Source organism: Hemisphaericaspora subhashii (genome assembly GCF_019202705.1).
Source record: "Hemisphaericaspora subhashii strain CBS 10753 chromosome Unknown scaffold90, whole genome shotgun sequence".
Taxonomy (NCBI): domain Eukaryota; kingdom Fungi; phylum Ascomycota; class Pichiomycetes; order Serinales; family Debaryomycetaceae; genus Hemisphaericaspora; species Hemisphaericaspora subhashii.
Genome location: NW_026057266.1, coordinates 19,116 through 41,599, shown reverse-complemented (window position 1 = coordinate 41,599; position 22,484 = coordinate 19,116). Strand labels below are relative to the sequence as shown.

General features: G+C 33.4%; 10 protein-coding genes across 10 annotated transcripts; 6 read left to right on the top strand and 4 right to left on the bottom strand. All coding sequences in view use genetic code 12, as the record gives it.

The window, feature by feature from the left end:
- Nucleotides 1-3,095: 3,095 nt before the first annotated feature.
- Nucleotides 3,096-5,258, top strand: FAA21 (medium-chain fatty acid-CoA ligase; the record flags this gene model as incomplete). The annotated part of the gene is made up of 1 exon (XM_049406006.1): nucleotides 3,096-5,258. The coding sequence occupies one exon, from the start codon at nucleotides 3,096-3,098 to the stop codon at nucleotides 5,256-5,258; it is 2,163 nt and encodes a 720-aa protein (XP_049264443.1).
- A 96-nt stretch (nucleotides 5,259-5,354) lies between these two features.
- AIP2 (D-lactate dehydrogenase) lies at nucleotides 5,355-6,956 on the bottom strand (the record flags this gene model as incomplete). Its single annotated transcript, XM_049406005.1, has 1 exon — nucleotides 5,355-6,956. The coding sequence occupies one exon, from the start codon at nucleotides 6,954-6,956 to the stop codon at nucleotides 5,355-5,357; it is 1,602 nt and encodes a 533-aa protein (XP_049264442.1).
- Nucleotides 6,957-7,373: 417 nt separating this feature from the next.
- ECM14 (putative metallocarboxypeptidase) lies at nucleotides 7,374-8,846 on the top strand (the record flags this gene model as incomplete). The annotated part of the gene is made up of 1 exon (XM_049406004.1): nucleotides 7,374-8,846. The coding sequence occupies one exon, from the start codon at nucleotides 7,374-7,376 to the stop codon at nucleotides 8,844-8,846; it is 1,473 nt and encodes a 490-aa protein (XP_049264441.1).
- Nucleotides 8,847-9,088: 242 nt separating this feature from the next.
- On the top strand, nucleotides 9,089-9,646 carry J8A68_002271 (D-aminoacyl-tRNA deacylase; the record flags this gene model as incomplete). The annotated part of the gene is made up of 2 exons (XM_049406003.1): nucleotides 9,089-9,153; nucleotides 9,220-9,646. 2 exons carry the CDS (start codon nucleotides 9,089-9,091, stop codon nucleotides 9,644-9,646), a joined length of 492 nt encoding a protein of 163 aa, XP_049264440.1.
- A 1,403-nt stretch (nucleotides 9,647-11,049) lies between these two features.
- J8A68_002270 (uncharacterized protein) lies at nucleotides 11,050-13,179 on the top strand (the record flags this gene model as incomplete). The annotated part of the gene is made up of 2 exons (XM_049406002.1): nucleotides 11,050-12,139; nucleotides 12,542-13,179. 2 exons carry the CDS (start codon nucleotides 11,050-11,052, stop codon nucleotides 13,177-13,179), a joined length of 1,728 nt encoding a protein of 575 aa, XP_049264439.1.
- Nucleotides 13,180-13,520: 341 nt separating this feature from the next.
- J8A68_002269 (phosphatase regulator) lies at nucleotides 13,521-13,934 on the top strand (the record flags this gene model as incomplete). Its single annotated transcript, XM_049406001.1, has 1 exon — nucleotides 13,521-13,934. One exon carries the CDS (start codon nucleotides 13,521-13,523, stop codon nucleotides 13,932-13,934), a length of 414 nt encoding a protein of 137 aa, XP_049264438.1.
- A 460-nt stretch (nucleotides 13,935-14,394) lies between these two features.
- On the top strand, nucleotides 14,395-14,919 carry J8A68_002268 (uncharacterized protein; the record flags this gene model as incomplete). The annotated part of the gene is made up of 1 exon (XM_049406000.1): nucleotides 14,395-14,919. One exon carries the CDS (start codon nucleotides 14,395-14,397, stop codon nucleotides 14,917-14,919), a length of 525 nt encoding a protein of 174 aa, XP_049264437.1.
- A 169-nt stretch (nucleotides 14,920-15,088) lies between these two features.
- NUO2 (Nuo2p) lies at nucleotides 15,089-15,679 on the bottom strand (the record flags this gene model as incomplete). The annotated part of the gene is made up of 1 exon (XM_049405999.1): nucleotides 15,089-15,679. The coding sequence occupies one exon, from the start codon at nucleotides 15,677-15,679 to the stop codon at nucleotides 15,089-15,091; it is 591 nt and encodes a 196-aa protein (XP_049264436.1).
- A 1,473-nt stretch (nucleotides 15,680-17,152) lies between these two features.
- J8A68_002266 (uncharacterized protein) lies at nucleotides 17,153-18,910 on the bottom strand (the record flags this gene model as incomplete). Its single annotated transcript, XM_049405998.1, has 1 exon — nucleotides 17,153-18,910. The coding sequence occupies one exon, from the start codon at nucleotides 18,908-18,910 to the stop codon at nucleotides 17,153-17,155; it is 1,758 nt and encodes a 585-aa protein (XP_049264435.1).
- A 1,765-nt stretch (nucleotides 18,911-20,675) lies between these two features.
- Nucleotides 20,676-22,020, bottom strand: J8A68_002265 (uncharacterized protein; the record flags this gene model as incomplete). The annotated part of the gene is made up of 2 exons (XM_049405996.1): nucleotides 20,676-21,593; nucleotides 22,018-22,020. The coding sequence occupies 2 exons, from the start codon at nucleotides 22,018-22,020 to the stop codon at nucleotides 20,676-20,678; spliced, it is 921 nt and encodes a 306-aa protein (XP_049264434.1).
- Between the last annotated feature and the right edge of the window lie 464 nt (nucleotides 22,021-22,484).

Here is a 22,484-nt window from a genome sequence, read left to right as displayed (position 1 = left end):
ACGGCGCTTGCCATATAAAATTTTATTGATGCTCACTTTTATATCATATGTAATTTGGCGCTACCACGAAATGATTAAATTGGGATATAACCATTACTTGCTGGATCTGAAAGAACCTTTCAGTTAGTTAAATATTTTTGGGATGGGCCATAGAATACAGCCCAATGAGAATATTTCAGATTAAATGAGCGGTTTGGAGTTTATTGTCCCTTGAATTCTGCCATTGATTCCTCTTTATTGGTCGGAATCCGTAGCCTATCGTTTTCATGATACCATCACTAAAGAGTATGCTTTCATTTTAAAGACAATTGAGGCAGGGTTGTCATAGTTGTTTTGAAAAATATTGTGTGTTGAATTTTTCCTTGGAATGAATGAGAATATCGCGAGCTGTAACAAGGGTCAAAACATTAGATTCTTTTTTTTACATATACAATCATGAACAAATCAACTTTCGAAAGCTTCTCGATGGGTTGTATAAGGTATATTTAGAATAGAGAAGATTTAATGGCATGTACTGTGGCATTTAGAAAAGGACATAGTTTCTTAAATGAAAATTTAAGAATCAAAAAAAAAATTCTAATTTTTCGCAGCAATTTGACAACAAATTGCAACCAATATTTGATTCTCACATATGGCTATGGAATAGCCAATTGCACAGTACACCCATAACGGTTTTTTTGGACCACCTAAAGACAAGAAAGTCTTCCCTCTAGACCTAATCAAGGAGGAGTATATATTTCGCTTACATAGTTTTATAGAGAAAAATATATGTTTTTAAGAAAAAAAAAATCTGAATACAACTACGCTTTCAATTTGGTTCGAATTCTCTCCAAGCAAACCCAGCTTCTTTGTAAATAAAGAGGAGATCCAAAGGTTGACTGATGGTCATGTATTAACTGAAAAAGTAATGCCTATTGAGAATTTTATTCAAGTAGGCTGAATTTTCCCATTCCATCTTCTGAAGATGACGGGATCGTAGAATATCATTTGAACTACTAAAAACAAATAAATAAATGGAATATTTTCAAAATCCATATATTACTAGACCCTCTTGTTTCCCGACCTCGTATTTTTAATTGAAAGGAATTTGCGGATTTCGAAGAATTACGCAAAACTCCAATCCATTGGAACACGTCCCTATATTCTCACCGTCGTCACATTCTACCAGGCTTATTTCTTTTAGAAGAAAAACATTTTATAGGCTGTAATGTTCATTGTATAGAGAGATTTATTTATCTCGAATGAGAGGTTTAATAAAAATTGTTGCAACTTTTTGTTTTAGTTAAGGCAAAATTTTGCAGCCAATTTTTCCTCTGCACTTGGTTGCCCAAAAGTTGCTGCAACCTTTTACAAACCTAATATCCAGCTTTTCAAAAGGAAATGGAAGTCAAGACCGGTCAGCATTGACTTACAGCTATTAGGTATAGGTTTAACAACTTTCAATGAAAAGTTCTTTCCCCCCCAGAATTTTATTCCGTATGAGACCATACTAGCCTCTCCAATGCTGAGAATTTAATGTAAATAAATTTCAAATTGCCACAGGACTTCCGGAAAGAGTTATAGATTAGATCTTAGATAGCCGAAACCAGTCTTCAGTTAGATAAATTTCCTCAATCAGGTATAGTATGCAAAATGAAATTCTGCAATTGGTACAACAAATCACTACCGCGGATATAAAGTGATCTCTTTCAGAAAGTAAAATCCCTTTTGCCACCCTTCAAACCAACACTACTTAGCAATAGACGTGAGCTGCTAAGGGTCATTACTAGGATCTATCAGGTTGATTTACCATTCTTTTAGAAAGAGTTGCTTCCCAAGTGCCAAATTTGCGTTTTATAAGAAACGTTTCTTTAATTGTCACATGCAAATTCTGGGGTAAATGCAAACACAAGAAATAATTGCAAAATTTCATAAAATGCTTGTTTATTAATTAGAGTTTTTTCAATTCGGCACATTTCTATCCAAAATCTTCAAATGACAGGATGGGGAAGTCTTTACACAAAACGGTGAATATCTTACTTAATCTCGAATTATCAGAGGATAATCAGTGCTGTCAGATATGTGGCCATTTCTAACTGATGGCAAAACATTAAGACCGCGTACATTTGTAACTGGAAGATCGAAGATGATAGCAAACAATAGAAGTAGGGGAAGATACACATAATGGATTCGTATATTGGTTTGCCCCACTTAATAGATAGACAGAGATCAAAATTTCTGAAATCCCATCTCATCCTCATACTCCTCCACATCCTCCCCCACATAAAAGAATTTATTTGCAATTGTTACACAAAATCAATTTAACGGAAATATTTTCATATGAAATTTTTTTTTCCATCGCAAAGATTACTAAGAGCAATTAATATGGAGTTTGTACTGGAGATAATGGAAATCACTGGGTTTCTGTCTATCTCTCTCTAAGACACCGAGTAAAGAAATTTATCCATATTTATCCCTTGTTAGTAATATTTTACAGATGCAATTACTTAATCCTTTATTTATCCATTTTTCCGTAAACCATACTTTCTTTCTCGGTTCTTAACCAAAAGAGATAAAGAATGTGCCCCACGCTTTAAAATAAACTTTAAATCACGATAATAAAAAGATAGAACTAAAACTATAGAGTTATTAAATATTTCACATAATAAAATCATCACAGGATAAGGGAATGTCATAGCAAATATCATCAAGATCTATCAGATCGTGTACGGTGAAACACCGGCACTTACTGAAAGTTAAACTTTGTGAAATTAATTACTGCACTTATCGCAATAATATTTCCACTTTATTAATTTTAATGGAAAAATAAAAATAAATTTTTTTTACAGTGGGAAATTTTTGACCGAGGGGTAATAAATTATTTATTCATTCCGTTCCGTTCAAGTATAAATATTAATCATCTTGACTTCATATTANTACAGTGGGAAATTTTTGACCGAGGGGTAATAAATTATTTATTCATTCCGTTCCGTTCAAGTATAAATATTAATCATCTTGACTTCATATTAAATATATTTTACTTACTTCCACTTTCACTCTCTTTCTGCTACTACTACTATTAGTTTCCTTTTAGATATCACTAACACCAACACACCATGGCACCTTTATTTAAAGAAACACCTCAACATATTTTAAAAACTATTGATCTGCAATTACCAGTTGATCCATCTAAAATTCATGATGCAGTTGAAGTACCAAATTCTCAAGACCCAGGATATTCTTCAATCTATAGAAATGCTGTATGTCCAGATGGATTAATCGATACTCCATATTCTTCTTTAAATACATTATATGAAGTATTTGAAAATACTATCCCCAATCATGGTCATAAAAATTCATTTGGTAAAAGAAAGAAGAACCCAGATGGTACATTTGGTGAATATGAATGGGAAACTTACAAGACAACTCAAACTAGAAGAAATAACTTTGGTTCCGGTATTTTCTTCATATTAGAAAATAATCCTTATAGAACTAATTCTGAAGCTCATAAGAAATTATTTTATAATCCAAATAAGAAAGATGGTGAATCATTTGTTCTTTGTATCTTTTCTCATAATCGTCCAGAATGGGCTTTAACCGATTTAACTTCCGTTGCTTATTCCATTACCAACACCGCTTTATATGATACTTTAGGCCCCAATGCAAGTAAATATATCTTAAACTTAACTGAATCTCCAATTGTTGTTTGTGGTAAGGACAAAATTAAAGGATTAATTGAATTGAAAAAGAACCACCCTCAAGATTTAATTAATTTGATTACTTTGGTCTCAATGGATGATTTAGATGTTTTTGATCAAGAATTAAAAGAATTCGCTCATGAAAATAACATTAGTTTATTCGATATGAAACAAGTTGAAAGATTAGGTGCTATTAATCCATTACCACCAATTCCACCAAAACCAGATACTGTCTTCACCATTTCTTTCACTTCAGGTACTAGTGGTGCTCATCCAAAGGGGGTTGTTTTAACTAACGCAAATGCAGTCTGTGGTGTTACTTTCATGTATGCTAGTAATCGTGTTAATAAAAATCCAAGATTTTATTCATTTTTACCATTGGCTCATATTTATGAAAGAGCCACTATTCAATTCGGTCTTGCTATTGGTGCTGAAATTGGATTCCCACAAGGTCCATCTCCTTTGACTCTTTTAGATGATGTTAAGGCTTTACAACCAACTTTTTTGGCTTTAGTTCCTCGTGTTTATACGAAATTGGAAGCTGCAATTAAAGCTCAAACCATTAAGAATGATGCAAAACCTTGGTTAAGAGATTTATTCACTAAAGCAATCAATAAGAAATTAGAATTACAATCTCAAATCGATCACGAAAATCCTTCTCATTTAGTATTTGATCGTGTATGTGGATTGTTAAGAAAAAAAATCGGTATGGGTGCTGTTGAATATGTCTGTACTGGTTCTGCCCCAATTTCTCCTGAAACTATCAAATTCTTGAAAGCTTCTTTGAATATCGGGATGTGTCAAGGTTATGGATTAACTGAATCATTTGCTGGGATTTGTACATCCAGTAAATTCGAAAAAGATCCAGGATCATGTGGTGCTATTAGTGTGACTACCGAAGTTAGATTAAGAGATATTCCAGAAATGAATTATACTAGTGAAGATGAAGGTGGTCCTCGTGGGGAATTATTATTAAGAGGTCCACAAATCTTTAAAGAATATTACAAAAACCCAGAAGAAACCGCCAAGGCAATTGATGAAGATGGTTGGTTCCATACTGGTGATGTAGCCCGTATCAATACTAATTATGGTAATCGATTATATATCATTGATAGGGTAAAGAATTTCTTTAAATTGGCCCAAGGGGAATATGTTACTCCTGAAAGAATTGAAAATGCTTATTTATCCCAATTCCCTTTCATTCAACAATTATTTTGTCATGGTGATTCATTACAAACTTATTTAGTTGGTATTGTTGGATTAGATCCAGTTACTATTGGTACTTATCTTTTACAAAGATTTAATGATAAGATTGAAAAATTGGAAGATATTGTTGAATTCTTTAGAAATCCAAAACATAAGAAGATTTTATTACAAGATATGAATCAAGCTATTCAAGGTCAATTACAAGGGTTTGAAAAGATTCATAATATTGATGTTTCTTTTGAACCTTTAACTCTTGATAGAGGGGTTATTACTCCAACTATGAAGATTAGAAGACCTATTTGTGTTCAATATTTCAAGGATACTTTAACTGGATTATATGAAGAAGGTTCAATTATTAGAAATGAAAACTTGTAGTTGAGGTGTTTGTAGGTTAGATAAATTAGTTTATTGTAATGTCTTATTAAATGATTGTTTTTAAAGTGCATAGTTTATATAATTATATGTAGAGGCTTATACATACTTGTAAGGGTTCATGATACCATTTGGATCATAATGATTTTTAATTTCCTTAATCATCTTAATTTCAATATCAGATTTAGAATATCCAATATAATTCTTCTTTTGGAATCCTAAACCATGTTCAGCCGAAATCGATCCATGTTTACTTTGAATCCATTCATAAACAAATGGTTCTAAAACATTTTCAATATCACGAGAATATTCACGTACACTAACATTCAAATGCAAATTCCCATCACCAACATGTCCATATCCAACAGCAGCAACCACGGGTTTAGTTTCATCTTCCAAACTAGCAATACCAGCTTCGGCCAATCTTTCATTAGCAGCTTCAACTAATCCATAAAGATCAGCCAATGGGATTGAAACATCATATTTGTAAACACCACCAAGGGCAGCAGTTGCTTCAGGAACAGATTCTCTCCAAGTCCAAAGTGATTGAAGTTGAGTTTCATCTTGAGCAATGATCCCATCATCAACCAATCCATTCTCCATAGCTCCACCCAAGAAAGTTTCCAATTTCTCATCATCATGTTCTTTATTAGACCCTGAGGTTTCAATCAAGATATAAAATGGATATTCTCCACTTTCAATCGGATGATCTAATTTCAAATGTTGCGCAGTTAATTTTTGACAAGTTCCATCCATGAATTCAAATGCCGATAAGATTTCCGATAATTCCTTCCTCGCTTCCACAAACACTTTCTGGACCGCTTCATAAGACGATACCGCCAAAAATGCCACATTTTGAGCTTGGGGTCTAGAAGGACACAATATCGAAACACCAGTAATTATCCCCAAAGTCCCTTCAGACCCAATAAACAATTGTTTTAAATCATACCCAGTGTTATCTTTACGTAAAGCATTCATGGAATTATAAATAGTCCCATCAGGCATGACCGCTTCCAAACCCAATACGGTCCCATGTAAGGAACCATACCTCAACAATCTCAATCCCCCGGCATTACATGAAACAATCCCCCCGACATGACAGGACCCCTTGGCACCTAAATCCAATGGGAAGATATATCCCTCCTTCGCCAAGAATTGATCGGCATTTTCCAATATGACCCCAGCATCAAGTTTAAGGATCCCACTCACGGAATCAAATGATCTAATCTTGTTCATGGACGACATACATATAATAATCTCATCAAAGATCGGATTTGAACCTCCGACAAGTCCAGTATTCCCACCTTGCGGGACCACGGCTAAGTTATTCTCATTACAATATTTTAAGATTGCCGAAACTTGGGAGACGGTTTTTGGTTTTATGACTAATTTCGATTGTCCGCGATATTTTCTCATCCAATCTTCATTATAGAATAATAAATCATCTTCATTGGTGATAAGGCCTTGTTCTGTGACGATACCTTTGAAGAATTCGAGATCTTGGGGTTCTAATTGTTTATATTTTGGATCACGGTGGATTTTATGGGAATAGGTGTCAGCTGTGAATGGCACGGTTTTGGTTGAATAGGAAGCGGTTGGAATTAGCACGAGATTTCTGGTAGTGATAGTTCTAGAAGCTGCTATTCTTCTACTGAGAAGAGCGGCTGATTGACGTAACACACGAATACTACTACGTTGCATTATTACCTTTCAAAGTATGTCTTTAATGTCTTCGAAGAAGGAAGGAGTGTGTGTCAAGTGAGGGATTGAAAATTAATTTTTCAAATTTAAAATGAGTCGCAATTGATTAGCAGAAGTCAAAATAAAATCTTTTTTTTTCCCGGTAATCTTTTTACAGTTTTAATTTCTTTACAGTTTATATTTCAAGGTCGTGTAAATGGTGATTAAAAAAATAATCTATATCACGTGCCAGAAAAAGTGTCTCCTTTTTTTATTGTCTTCATTTTATTTTCATTTTTAAAGTTTTTCGGTCCATCGAAACCAACTTTAAAAAGGATCACACTACTTATTCCCCTTAGAACAAGAATAAGAAGGAGAAGTCAATGAAGATTTGATTCGAATATCACAAAACACATATATGTATATTAAACTAACATAATGTACTCGTTATCAAAAGTAATTATACCATTAATATTTATAATAAATATTGTAGTTGGTTTACAATTTCCATTTAATTTAGATTCATTACTTAATCATAATTTAGCTGATGGTCATTTACATTATTCAACATTAAATCCAGAAGATTATCCAATAGATTTATTAAAATATAAAGATGATTATGTAATTAGAGTGAATTATAACAATCACAAAGAATTACGAGAGTTTTTTATAAAGAGTAAAGATGAATCGATTAATGATACCAAGATAAATTTCAATAAATGGGCTCGGAATAATCATTTAAATCAAATTGATATACAAATTAATGAAGAGAATCTTGTTAAATTAATTGAAAAATTCCCAACGATTGAATATGAAATTATAATTAAGGATTTAGCACAAAAAGTCTATGAAACATTCCCACAAGACTACAAGAAACCAGCAACATCAATAAAGAATTCGAAATATCAATATCAATCCACGGAAGATGTCATCAAAGCAACTAAATTAAACATCTTTTCCGAATTATTCTTTAAAGATTATCGTCCTTTGGAAACAATCGATGCTTGGTTAGAATTAATCCAATCATCATTCCCCGATATAATTCAAATTGAACAAATTGGTCAAACTTATGAACATAGAAGTTATGACGTTGTCCATTTCTCCGTGCCCAATAAAGACATCGAACATGGAGAAAGAAGAACCATTGTCATAACCGGTGGAGTCCACGCCCGGGAATGGATCTCCGTCTCATCAGTATTATATTCCATCTATGAATTATTACAATTCTATTCCATAAATCCCACATCAAAAATCTTCAAAGAATTAGATTTCTTATTCATCCCCAATGCCAACCCGGATGGATATGAATATACTTGGAAAACCGACCGACTTTGGCGGAAAAACCGTCAAGAAACCACCCACCCTCGTTGTTTCGGAATCGACATTGATCATTCTTATGACTACCATTGGACCCGGTCAACCGATTGGGCCTGTGGAGAAGAATATAGTGGCGAAGTCCCCTTTGAAGCCATCGAATCAAGAATTTGGGAAGAATATTTAAATAACACTAATGAAAATCATAAAATATGGGGATATATCGATTTACATTCATATTCCCAAGAAGTCCTCTATCCTTATGCATATTCATGTAATCAACAACCTCGAGATGAAGAAAATTTGATTGAATTAGCCTATGGGATATCAAAAGCGATAAGAATCCAACTGGGGGTGAATTATAATGTATTACCGGCTTGTCTTGATAAAGATGCCGATATGATGCCTGATTTGGGAGCGGGGTCGGCGTTGGATTATATGTATCATAATCGGGCTTATTGGGCTTATCAATTGAAATTGAGGGATAGTGGAAGTCATGGGTTTTTGTTGCCTCCGAAATATATTGAACCGGTTGGTAGAGAAATTTTTGCTGGGTTCAAATATTTTTGTTATTTTATCTTGAGTGATGAGAGATAGCTATGTCTTTGATTTTGTATTTATGTATATTGAACAATAAGTTAATAATCTAATTGTGAACTCTGTATTTAACTCTTCTCTCTATTAATCTGTTAACTGAATTATTTTTGTGGCTTTCGGGGCATTAAATTTATTTTTAGGGGCTTTGGAAGATCTAAATATTTTTTTTTTTTTCACAATCTTCAACATGATCTCAAGACCAACGATTCCTTTTCAGGACATAGCAGGTTATACATAAAACAATGAGAGTCGTTATCCAGAAAGTAAGAAGTGCTTCAGTAACCGTTGAAGAAAAAGTAATATCCTCGTATGTACAATATTAACTTAATATCTTATCGAACCAACTTCATCTACTAACAACAAGTCTTTCAAGAATCGGTAAAGGATTAATGATCCTAGTTGGAATTTCCACAAAAGATACAATGGAAGATGTAAACCGACTCTCCAAAAAAATCCTATCACTTCGAGTATTTGAAGATTTATCCCAACCTCCAGAAACCGCCACAAAATGGTATGGAAAACCTTGGGCAAAATCCGTGATTGATATTCAAGGTGAAATTCTTTCTGTAAGTCAATTCACCTTATATGGAACCATTAAGAAAGGTACTAAGCCTGATTTTCATAAGGCTGCAAAGGGACATCATGCAGTAGAATTATATGGGGCCTTTTTGGAAGAATTGGCAAAAGGATTAGGAGAAGAAAAGGTTAAAGATGGGGAATTTGGAGCTATGATGGATGTTGCGTTAGTGAATGATGGTCCGGTTACTATTGTTTGGGATACACTGGATCCAATGTTTTAGAGAGATTCATTTTATAGATACATACTTTTAGAAATATTTATTTGACATAAAAAGAGAAACTACCTCTATAAACAAGATTCTCTAAAACCTCTAATATATAATCCAAACTAACAATTCATTACTCATCATATCGTGAAAGACCAAAAAAAACAAACAAACATAAAAAGGAATCATTGGGGTGCTCTCTATATACCTAATAAAAGGCTCATTGCAATAATAAATATAATAGCTATTATCCAGCTATATTTTAAAGTTTCATCAACATTAAATCTTTCTTGTGGATCGAATTCAAAATCAGTAAAAATTCTTCCATCAGTTCCCAGCACTGGCGAAGTTGGTTGTGTTAAGTAGTAGTTAATCAAATCATATTTTCGGATTAATAAAACTGTTGCTGTGACAATAATGGATAAGTAGATTGGACTGCGAATAGTTAACCATCGCTGTCGACTGTCTTGGGTCTGTTTAGTTGACATTATTGTTCTTTAAAAGAACTTAATCTAAAGGATCATAATATTTTTTTGATTTGTCGCATTCTTTTTTTTTTTTGCCTGACCTAGTCGTCAGTCGGACGACAATTACTTATTAGTACTACTACTAGGGTTGTTGTTTTTTTGGTTGGTGTGCGTATGTGTGGCAGAGTGCGTTGTTGTGTGTGGTAATCCGAAATCTTGACCGAGAAAATAAGCAAAGATAACCGATAGCATCAGACCCGCCTCTGCGTATAAAAACAACATAAATAATCCTCTTTCATCCTTCTTTAGATACCACTACGCCTACCATATCCCAAAGAATTCATTATTTTGAATCACCAATATCATAACTTTCCATCTTCTTGAAACAGTAACATAAAACCATATAGAAAAAAATAACATCGATCCCATAAACATTCCAACAATTATAGTTGAGATTGCTAATCTTAAAATACTATAAATTATATCTAACCAAGCTAATAATATTGAAAACCCAACAATCATATAATTCATAATTACAATATTTGAATATTGATTGTGGATTATTGAAGTAGTAGTTGTAGTTACATTGAAGAACTCATCAAATCCATTAGTGAAAGGAGGTTCAAAGGCATCAGGGTTTAGGATTAATAAAAGTGGGAATCGACTTAGAATATTTATTTGAAAGTCATTTCGTATATTCCTTAATATTATTATAAATAATTCCCACCATTTCATTGTTACTTCTCCTTTGCTGGTTTGCACCTATTATCTAGTACAGTAAGTGTGTGAGTGTGTGTGTGTGTGTGGCTAAAAGAATTTGTTTATCAAAACCATTCAATCAATTTTTTTTTTAACATTTCGTACGTGCATCTGGTATCCCCCACGTAATCCCCCAAATATTTTTTCCCCCTTACCAACCAATTTTTTGCAGCAATTAACTTTGCCAACAAAATGAAACGAACGATTATTCACCAAGACAACGAGTTCAATAACAAGTTCAAGAGGAAGAATCCCGAATTGAACTTAGTCAGGATCCCCCATGATATTTTGAATCTTATTTTGAATCAACTAACCCCAATTGATATTATCAATTTATCCCTGCTTGATCATGAATTTCGAACTTATTTTGCATCAATGATATTTTCAAAAGTAAAAACAACTTGGAGTAATTTGATAGACGAAATTGATGGGAAAAGAACTTTCTTAAAAAGATATAGATATTTCATTAGACAATTACGGATTATAGATTGTTATTCTTATGGAGAATGGCAAATTGATGTATTTTCAGATTTAACTCATTTATATCCTCACTTAACAACCATATTAATTAATTCAAGAAATTCTTCCAATTGGTTAAAATATAGAGGAAATGATGATATAACCCAATTAACATTATATTTTGAAAAAGATCATCTTGAATCTCAAAATCAATTCTTATCAGAAAACCCGAAAAATATTAATCAAATTATAAGAAATGAATCATTGACAGCGATTACAAATCCTAGAATTTTTAGTATTGAACATATTGCTAATTTTAAAATGTTAAGGAAACTATGTCTTTATGATTATCATTTCAATTGGGAAATTCAATCAATTGGTAATCCTGTATTACTTATTGATGAAGTTTCACTTCATAATTGTACTTGGGAATATCCATTTAAATTATCACAATTTAATTATAATCATAATATGACAAAATTGAACATAAGTTACAAGAATGATAATCCTTTTATTCATTCTGAAAGATTTAATAGTTTTATAAAGAATGAAGATAAAGAAGAAGATTTCCAAAGTTTAGAAGTTTTATCAATCAATATTTTATATGATGATCTGCATTCATTTTTTATACCAGCTGACTATAGTTATATTCAAAGAAAAGATATTTGTGGGTTTATTAATCATGAAAAATATCCCAATCTTCGTCAATTAACCTTTCATGGTTGGATATTGAAGTTATATGATTTTGAATCGTTTCCAAAATCAATTTCTCGAGATGATAATAACTTAGAATTACTTGATTTAGAAATTTTTGATACGTTATGTTCTAAGAAAGTAATTGAAGACTTAAAGAAAGAATGTAGACTATATTTCCCATGGATGGAATTACATTTAGTGAACGTTATAGAACCTTTAATGTATTAGTAATAGATAGATTAGAATACCGTTATAATATAGATAACTGATGTAAGGAATCATAACAATCCTGTGAACCGTAATCAATTGATAATAAGATACTCTAAGTTTGGGGTGTAATGGCCAAACAGCTATTCGCATCCAAGAGCCATCTTGAGACCATGAAAAAAATCAGTACAGTGATGAGTCCGCACTAAATCAATCTCGGACTAGAAAAACTTAGCAAGATAACATTTACACCCAGTCATTCTCCTCCAACTATTTGATCTAAAAGTAATGTATTTCCAATGGTTATATATCTTTTATATAGCCGCTTTATGTTTAGCTAATACAGAAACATATTTGATTCGTATTCCTCATTATTTTGATATTATACCTCATCCCAAAAATATGAATCATCAGGATAAATTAGAAAGAAATGCTCAGGTTATAAATGAGACCCATTACATCATATTAGAATATCCTATTCAAACAATTAAGACATTTGATAAAGATCATATATCCAATGTTATTAAAATAACAGATTATAATTCAATTACACCAATGAAGAAAACATTATTTGTTAGAGTTAATAATTATGAAGATAATATTTTCAATTCTGATGATTTACTTAATGTGAAGTTATGTTGGCCAGCAATTTATCCATTTGATTTTAGAATCTCACATCAATATTTACATTTAAATGAATTAATACCAACTACTTCCGATGATTCATTTGATTTATATATCCGAATAGATTATGAATTCTTTGGACAAACTTATGATCGGGATATGTATTTGTCAGAGAATGAAGAATTGCAATTTCAATTGTATATTAACAAATTACCAAATAAATGGATACCAATTCCCTTAGAATTATATGATATTTTAATATATATTATAGATATTGCTATATTATTTGGATGGAATATAATACCGTATATTATATCCACGGTTACTTCTGTATAGATTTCAAAAATAAATGGATCATTTCATCAGAATCACGTGATAACAACTATAATTCTTTTTTTGTAATTGGGGCACGACTGCACGCGCACCCCCCGTCTCTGTCTCGTCATTCTTTGTTCGCTTTTCGCCCCTTGTCGTTTTTGTCTCTCTCTCCGTTTTGCTTCCCCCCGCCCCTCCCCTGTACAAAGATGTCAGTTTCATTGGGAGAGAGAGTAAGATTTTTTTTAATTTAAGTATGGATGATCACTGACCAAAATTTTACATGAAACGTTTTTCTATAATCACAACTATTTTTCTTTAATAACTTATCAATCATAACTAAGAACTACTAACCAATTACAATGTCATCATCATATAGAGACGAAGATCCATTAGCACCACCAAAGAATACCCAAAATTTAGATTTATCAAAACTCTCACCCCAAGAATTAAAAATCTACAAAATGTATGGGAAATTACCCACCCGACAACAAATATTATCAACTCGATTCCAAGATAAGAAATATTTCGATAGTGGAGATTATGCCATGCAAAAACAATTAGGCACTGGATTTAGAAGTGGGATGCCTGGAGGTATGCCAATGAGACATCCTAATGCAGAAAGAATGAGGGAATTATCGGTGAGGAATTCAATTAGTTCGACAAATGCTCAGATATTCCTGAATGGGAAATCGGGACTTTTGAATGAAGCTACTCCTAATAAAGAAGAAGAAAGCGGTGGTGAAGACCTGACAAAGGGAGCATCTCATCAATAGAGATGGATTGATGTTAATATGAGGGGGACGGATAGGACATATATAAGTTGGGGTATTCATTGAGTTACAAGACTTAGCATCTAAAACGATAAGTATGTCCTGGTTCGGGGTTTGAGAATATCAAACAACCAATCAAAGAACAGCTTCGCTAGGTTTTGGTCAAGTGGAATTGCTAGAGAAATAAAACATCCAATTTTTTTTTGCCACAAAGAAAAAGGGAGTGGATGATAGGCTTAGAGGCTGCACAATGATATGTTACAAGTCTATACTTTAAGTGCTTGCCTGTGGACAAACATCAAGTCACGATTGTTTAGTTCTTTTCTCAATTGTGTGTATGTATAGATTTATATATGGTATAATAATTATATATATTACCTTTTAATTGCATATCGAATTTCATATACAGTAAATGAGAACCACGATTTTTCTTCTCTCTTTGGTTGTCCATTTGTAAGTAACGATGATATCTAGAATAACCAATGAACAATTCAATGAAAATATAGATCAATTCAATGAATTGTTAATTGATAACCTACATTGGAATACTTCAAACAATGACATCATGATCAAGAATAATTATGTCAAGAAATTACCAATTGGTAATAAGGTATACTCCCACACTTCGCTTGAAGTGAAAGGAATTCGACTAGACTTTACAATATCCTATCATGATCTTTATAACGTCCCAATAATCAATGTAAGGCTCTACAAAGATCATAAATTAATATTATCATTACTTGAGACAAGGGATATCTTAAAGATAGGGCTGGCAGTTACATCATTAAACACACATCATCTTTTACAAGATACTTGGGTACAGATACATCCATGTGAGACATTACAACAATTGGAAACACATCTGAAATCAATTGGATTGAAATGTCAGGTGAATCCAATCGTGGAATATTTATGTTGCTGGTTTGGGGTTTATGGATTATCATCGATATTCCCACAAATTACATTTAGACCTACTTTATATAGATAAGACTTATTGAATTAGATTTCTTTTATATTTTATCAACAAAAACAAAAACTAATAATAAAAACGTTAACTACGTTACTAATTTACAAAACTAGATATATAAAAACCTATAAGGAAATACGGAAAGATGGATGTAATGAATAAATAAAATGCAGGGAAGTGGATAATTCTTTTAATTAGCAGAAGCAGCAGGTTCAACTTTCTTATCGGTGAAAATACGACATGGATAATTATCATTATACATCCCATGAACAGGCTCATCCAAAACCACCCATTTAAATTTATTCAAAGAAGGTGCAACAATAGGTTCACCTTTTTTACCCAATATTTGACCCTTAACCACACTAGTTGGAATATTGGTTAATGTACTTGTCAAACTAACTTCTTTAGCTGGATCAACAAATGCCGATAATTCTTGAGTTCCTTTATCACCAATCGAAATCCTTGGTTGGGCAGATGAACCCAATTTCAACAATCCGGAAACTTTAGTCTGATTAAATCCAACAACTTGGGGATAATTTCTTCTATGATCTCTCTTGTAATATTGATTTCCCTTAATGTCACCAGCGGGGATAGTGACGGGGTCTTGATAGGTATTAGCTTGATCAATTCTGGCTCCTGGTGGTGTGGCTCTGAATAAATGAACGACAGGATTACCAGAGGATCTATTGGGGACTAAGACGAGTAATTGTCTTATTTTTTCCCAAATACCACGAGATTGGGTTGTATATTTCTTCCAAACTGGAACTGGACCTCCTGACATATTGTTTGGTTATTTATTATTGTAGAAAGGGTTAAGCTCCTTACACTTGTCTGTATGAGAAAAACTTTTGATTGGTGTGGTTTTTTTCATTCGCAATTTCAAAATCTTTTTTTTGTTTGTATAGTGAAAAAGCAAAAGGAACCAATCAACTTCAATTTAGTAGTAATGGTTTATATACAGGAATACCCATTTACTGTATGATTTTTTGCAATCATTCATTCATATAGGAGGCTAAAGCATTGACCTTGTTCACAAAGAAGGAGCGAGGTATCGGCAAATTATAGTTAGAAGGATTACAACTTTTAACAATATTTTTCTAATATAGAATATCCAACCCAGAATGATACCGCAATGAGGTTCAACAGAGGTAAGGATCCTTCTTAATAAGTAATAAACCCTTTGGTAAGCTTCAATTTGTGATGTGAATGGTACCACATAAACATAAGGCTGTGTGCAACATGAAGCAACTGGCTCTATGTTGTGACTCCGATAGAATTATACTTCTCAAAATAAATAATAATAAATCGGGAAATGGTTGCAAAATTTCTAAGGAGCTTAATATCGGAAAATATCAAGGATATGAAAGATTTTCATGTTGAGTTTCTTTTCAATTGGGAGTAGTTTTCCAGTTTAATTATAGTTTTGGAGATTAAAATAATGACCTCTATTTTAACAGGATAGACAAGTTGTGGTTATACATACAATTCAAATGTTACAGAGGATTTGCTGCAAAAAGGAATCCAGTGAATTTCCGTTTCAAATTTAGATGTATTTTATCATGGTACTGACTACATTTACGACGTTTGTCTATATAAAAGTCAGTTCTGCGACGTCACGACATGGATGTAGTTACTTTAGAATCCGAGTTATTTGAGTCAAGTGTAATCAAGGGTCATTTGTTAGAAGTTTTGTATAAATAATATTGTGGAATTATAATTGTATTGTAAATAAGGTAACTTGGGGTTAATTGTTTAAAGTATACTTGGAATTTAACAAGCTACATTTCTTCTGTTTTTATATGTTTTTATAACTTTTATAAGTATCAATAAACTACATTTAACGATTTAATAAGAAAAGCCTTAAGCTTGACCATCAGTATTGTTAAGCCATTAGCGGCGAGTTAACTACTTCGGCATCATCTACATTTATCACATATCCCCCAATATCAGCACTATTTCATACGAGTCACTAGAGAGTAAAGATTACTTGAACAGCTTTCCCTGTACGCCTGCATATATTAAATCTTCGTAGTTTAAACTGTGAGAATAATCTGCCACCTACTTCTTCCACCTCACAAGCATTTCTCATACCAAATTATATCTCAACAAATTTATTTCAGAGAAGATTCCAATCAAATATCCAGACCAAAATCAATGGGAAATTGGGAAGTGTACAATGTGGTTAGAACACAAAATGTTTCATTGAGACACACACAATAACTTAGAGAAGAAACTATAAAAGTAAACACTATTCTTAGCACCAGAAATTGTACACTCTCTTATAGAATGGCAAAGATTTAATATACGCTTTTTCTTCAGCAAGCTCCTGTTTAACCAAATCCAAATCAGTTTCTCTTCTTCCGGTGTCAACATCAATATCCTTGGCCCTGATATAGAAAATCCAATTGCGCGTGTATATCTTATGACCAAAGTAGAAAAGGAAAACAACCGGCACTGTAAGGAACGTCTCGAAGAAGGCCTCTACGTTTGGTTTTCCATTTAACGGAAAGATAGCAATCCAGAATTGCAAGCAAACAATAACGAAAATTAAACTAACACCCCAGTATGCACCAATTAGTCCCGGTTGAGAAGCGAAAGCCAATTCGGAAGTATCGCGTCCTTTCACCTTTAACGCCCTTCTGAATCGAATTAAACACATATTAATCGAAGCCCAGTTAAAAAGCGAAGAAAGGCCACTAAGAGCCAACATCCAACCAAATACTTCCCCTTGCTTAGGTGTAGCTGCTAAGTAACACAAAAATCCAGTTAGCAATTGGACAGCAATTGCCACTAGTGGTCTGCCCTTTTTGTCAATGTAACCTAATATTTTTGGAGCTTGTTCAGATGCAGCCAATGCAGCCAATGTTCGGGATGATGCAAAGATGGAAGAATTTCCAACCGATAAGACAGCAATCATGATCACAACATTCATTACTGAAGGCAATCCCAGGATTCCACCATTTTGAATAGCAATAACGAAAGGGGAGGCGGTGATATCCACCGAAGAAGTTCCAAGTAACCTTTCATTGTTGTAAGGAACCAACATACCTACTAATGTTAAGCTAATAACATAAAATAAGGTGATTCTCCAAAATACTTGCTTGCATGCCTTAGGTAACGATTTCTTTGGATTAGCAGATTCAGCAGCTGCCAACCCACATAATTCAGTTCCAGCAAAAGCGAAAGCAGCTCCAACAAACACGGTGGCTACACCTTTGAATCCATTGGGGAAGGGGGCACCCTCTATATGCCAGTATCTACCGCCTAAGTAACCGCCTTGAGGACCACCTCCAGTAATGAGCACGATCCCTAAAATAATAAAACCACAGACAGCCAACACTTTTATGAGGGAGAAAATGAATTCAGCTTCACCGTATCCTCTAACACCAAAAAAGTTAATAGCAATAATAAAGAAAAAGAAAGCAGTAACGTAAGCCGCGGAATTAGTATCTTGATCCCAATACTTAACAGTTAAAGATGCCGCCACCAATTCTAATGGTAACGTAATTAACCACCCCAACGCATATATCCAAGCCATGGCAAATCCCCAAGATGGGTCGACAAATCTGGAATTATATGTAACGTAAGCACCAGAAATGGGGAAAGTGACGGCCAACTCACCTAATGATTGTACGGTGCAATAAATCATTGTACCAATCAAAATATAACCAATTAACAATCCCGCTGGACCACCCGTAGCTAGCGCTGATCCCGAACCAATGAATAAACCAGTACCAATTGAGCCACCAATTGCAATCATTTGTAAGTGTCTATTCTTGAGTTTTCGGGCTAAAGGCGAGTTTGCTGTTAAGATAGCAATCTTTTCAGCTTCTGAAATATTAGGATCAACTCCAATATCTTCAACATGAGCACGTCTAAAACTATCTTTGAACTTTGCAAAACCAGTTAGGCCAGTTTGGGTTGGGTCAATGGTGCTTGAAACAATACGCATCCCAGGTTCCAGGATGTCATCTTTTGATGGTGTGGGAGATGGTCGTTTTTCTTGCAACATTTTCTTTGATTTCTTGAGGAAAGTCACTGAAGTAAACAAACCAAATCCAGATCTGACTATGAAATTCTATTGTATTTATATTATAACCAAAAACTCCAAGCAAGAAATTATGTAATTGATTAACCTCCTGAATTGGAAATGATAAGAAGAAGCTCCTAGAATCTCTTTAGAGAATACTTGTCGCCTAACCTGTGCCCGGAAAAATCAATCATGAACATATTTTGGAGTACCGACCTCTAAGTAACGTTTAAAATGGAAAGTTCCGAAGGTCAAGCTTTTATGGTGAAAGGGTCTATGAATTGATAGCGACATTGCCAACATGCACCGAACTGCGAATTTATATAGGAGATGTGTCCCGGAAAATATTCCTGGGTTGTCATGATTAGATAAGGACTATACTCCTATCAACCTCTATTGGGAGACGTTGACGAGGTTAGTGGCTTCATAGTGTATTTTGTTCACCCGAGAGCACCAAGCAGGATTCACATTCAGCATCCAAAATACTTAATAATACGAATCAATATGGGATCAACCAACAGGGTGTTCCTTGACAGGATTCAATATGACCTGGATCGAGATAATTCTTTCCCCGCGCATAAAGCCTATCTTGATTTCACGAGCCAATGTTCGGATATATCTTATCATTGACTCAACTAGAAGCGCAGCCAAGCAAAATAACGTCAACGAGATGTAACTGGTCACTTGTAAAATTGTTGGAGCCAGAGAACCACTTATCGTTTCTCAGACGAGTCTGGCCTATTAATTCCAAGGACACTTTCAATTGGTGGAGGGTCGGTAACTTTGTAATAGACAAAGATTTTCTCCTGCCAGTACTTGTACTTAACAGGTTTTTATCTATGTTTCTGGAAGATGGATTGCGGACGCGTCAAGAAAAAAATGGTTTCTGAACTTGTCGGGACGTCAACAGATACGGTGATTGAAAGAAGTACAAGCTTTTATTTCGAAACGTATTGGGAAAGCGATTGCCGAAATCAAAATACCGAACAAATTTGTAAAATATGAATTTTTGATGATTGCCATTGAAAATGATTCGAAGCAACCAAAGCGCACTCCCTATTAGAATTGTTAGCAGAAATGACAGTCATTTACGAGGAAGTCAGCTTTCTTCTGAAGATATTGAACATGAAAGGGCAATTTGTGCAGCGTCGGTGTGGCTTTTGTTATCACTTGTTGATATATTCCATGCAAAGGTACTGAATCATCAAAGCTAGTTTGTTCAAATGGCAGTTTAGCAAGTTACCATCTTCACACCATTTAATGATTTGATTCAATGCTTCTGATTTTAATTCAGGTTTATTCTCCAACATATTTTCAAGCAACAACCTTTTTATCTAGTTACACGTTTCTAAAGTGAAGAGTGAAAATACAAAAAAAGTTGCAGCAAACATTCTGAATTGATAACAAAGTATGGATCAAGTTTACTTAGATTCATCTTCTTCTTCTTGTAGGAAGTCTATATATATATATACTTTGCATTGAAACATTTAGAAGTGTCATCCAAAGAGAAGCAACATTACAATTCGATAGATCCATCTGGTCAAAGATACGATGATCTCGTTGTTTGTAGACTACGCACTTGCTATCTTCAATTCGAATAATTTAATAATTAAATCTCTTTATTTAATTATACATTAAATGTCTAAAAAGTTTTATCTAACCGGAGAATAATAGAACCAACTTAAATCAAAATAAAATAAAATAAAAAAAAACCATCATCATCATCATCATCAAACCCTGCGCGCTTCTAATTACTAAACAAACCTCTACCAATCTTACCAAAAGTAATAATCCCACAAAAGAAGAAACTTCCAATCCACAACCAAAGGGCGATTGAAACTTCTTGATTGGAAGAGTATTGAAGTACAAAATCATAATTCTGAAGATAAATCACTACACAAGCAGCAGTACATCCAATAAGGGAAGCTAAGAAACCAGAAACAGTACCATCTAAAAGTAACCATAATCCTGGGTTTAATAAAGACCAAACAATAGATACTTGTAAAAACGAAGACCATTCAATTTTACGAATAGCATAACTGATTCCTAAGAATGTGATTGATGATCTAATCAAATCATTGAATAAATTGGAATATGAAGTTGAACGGGTTGGGTTTGGGTTTGATGATAATAAACGTTTTGAAAACGAGGCGGGCAATAAATAATCCATTATTGGATGAATTAAACTCATGGCTAATCCTTGAACAGTAAGAGCAAATACATTGTCTAAAGTTTGTCCAAATTCAGTTTCGATTGATGTATATGTTCCGATTCTAAATTTGGCAAAAAACCCATAGACAAATACATTTGAAATTGCCAATGGGATGTTCGCCAATTTATTATCACTAAAATGACTATAATTGATATGTTTAGTTATTTCATTATATATGAATGCAGAAGCAGCTAAAATCATAAACTTTACAAGGAGTGGTAACGAGTACAAGTTTTGTGGGGGTTGTCTAGCAGGTATAGAATCATCTTTTTCTTTAGGTTTAGCAGTTTTAATGTAAAGATCCATATCTTCTACATTAGTACCAAATAATGAATCACTATTATAAATACCATATAACTCTGGTTTTGTTAAATTAATAACCGAGTCTGATTTTTCCAATTTGCCTGGGGCAATCTCTGAAGATTGTGTCGCCGAAGAAATTGATTGGGAATTCTTCATATTAACGTTAGAAAGAGCTGTTTTCCTTAAAGTAGACATTTTTTTTTTCAATCTCTAATTTTCTTTTTCCTTTAAATAAATGATTGTAATTCTTTGTGATCTTTTATATTATGCAGATATCAACAGGTGTAAACCGAAAGAAATGGAATGAAAATGACTTCTGGAAAATAACAAAGAAAATTTTTTGTTGTTTCTTTTTGAGTGACTTCTTTTTTTTTGGGTTCTTTTTTCTTTCTGTTCTGTTCAGTTTTAAAATTTTATTCCGCTGTGGACAGGGGACCGTATGATTCTTTCTGTCCAACTATCACTGTCTCGTTTAAAATTTCAGCACGGGACTTTCCAAGGAATGAAAAAGAAAATTAGAAATCACGTTGTCTGACTAAAAAAATAATCTAATGTAAACATGAAATGAACATACCATTTTATTTTATGATTAATGATTAATAAGACAAAGAGAAAGAAGTGGGAAATAAAATGAGGTTTTTAAAAATCAGATTTATTGAAGCCTATTTATACACAAACCATTATGAGCAATACAAATGTATCTTATCGCCCTCACTCCTAACCCCCTAGAATGAATCATCTAAAAATAATAATAATTTATTTTATTCTATTGTTCTTCTGCTTGTTCCATTCATGTGATTCATTAAAGTACAATGATGATGACAACAACGGGGTCACTTACAAGAGGACAGCTGCAGTTAATGCCACTTCTACAATCTCTCATATTTGCATTACTAATGTAAGTTGATACTTTGTTGGCTTTTTACAGTATCGTTTTAATACGTCTCGTCTGAAATGACACACATCTACACTAAAATTATAATTTTCATGTGATTTTCCTTAGACAGACGAATCGGGAAAACACGCGAAATCTGAGACATT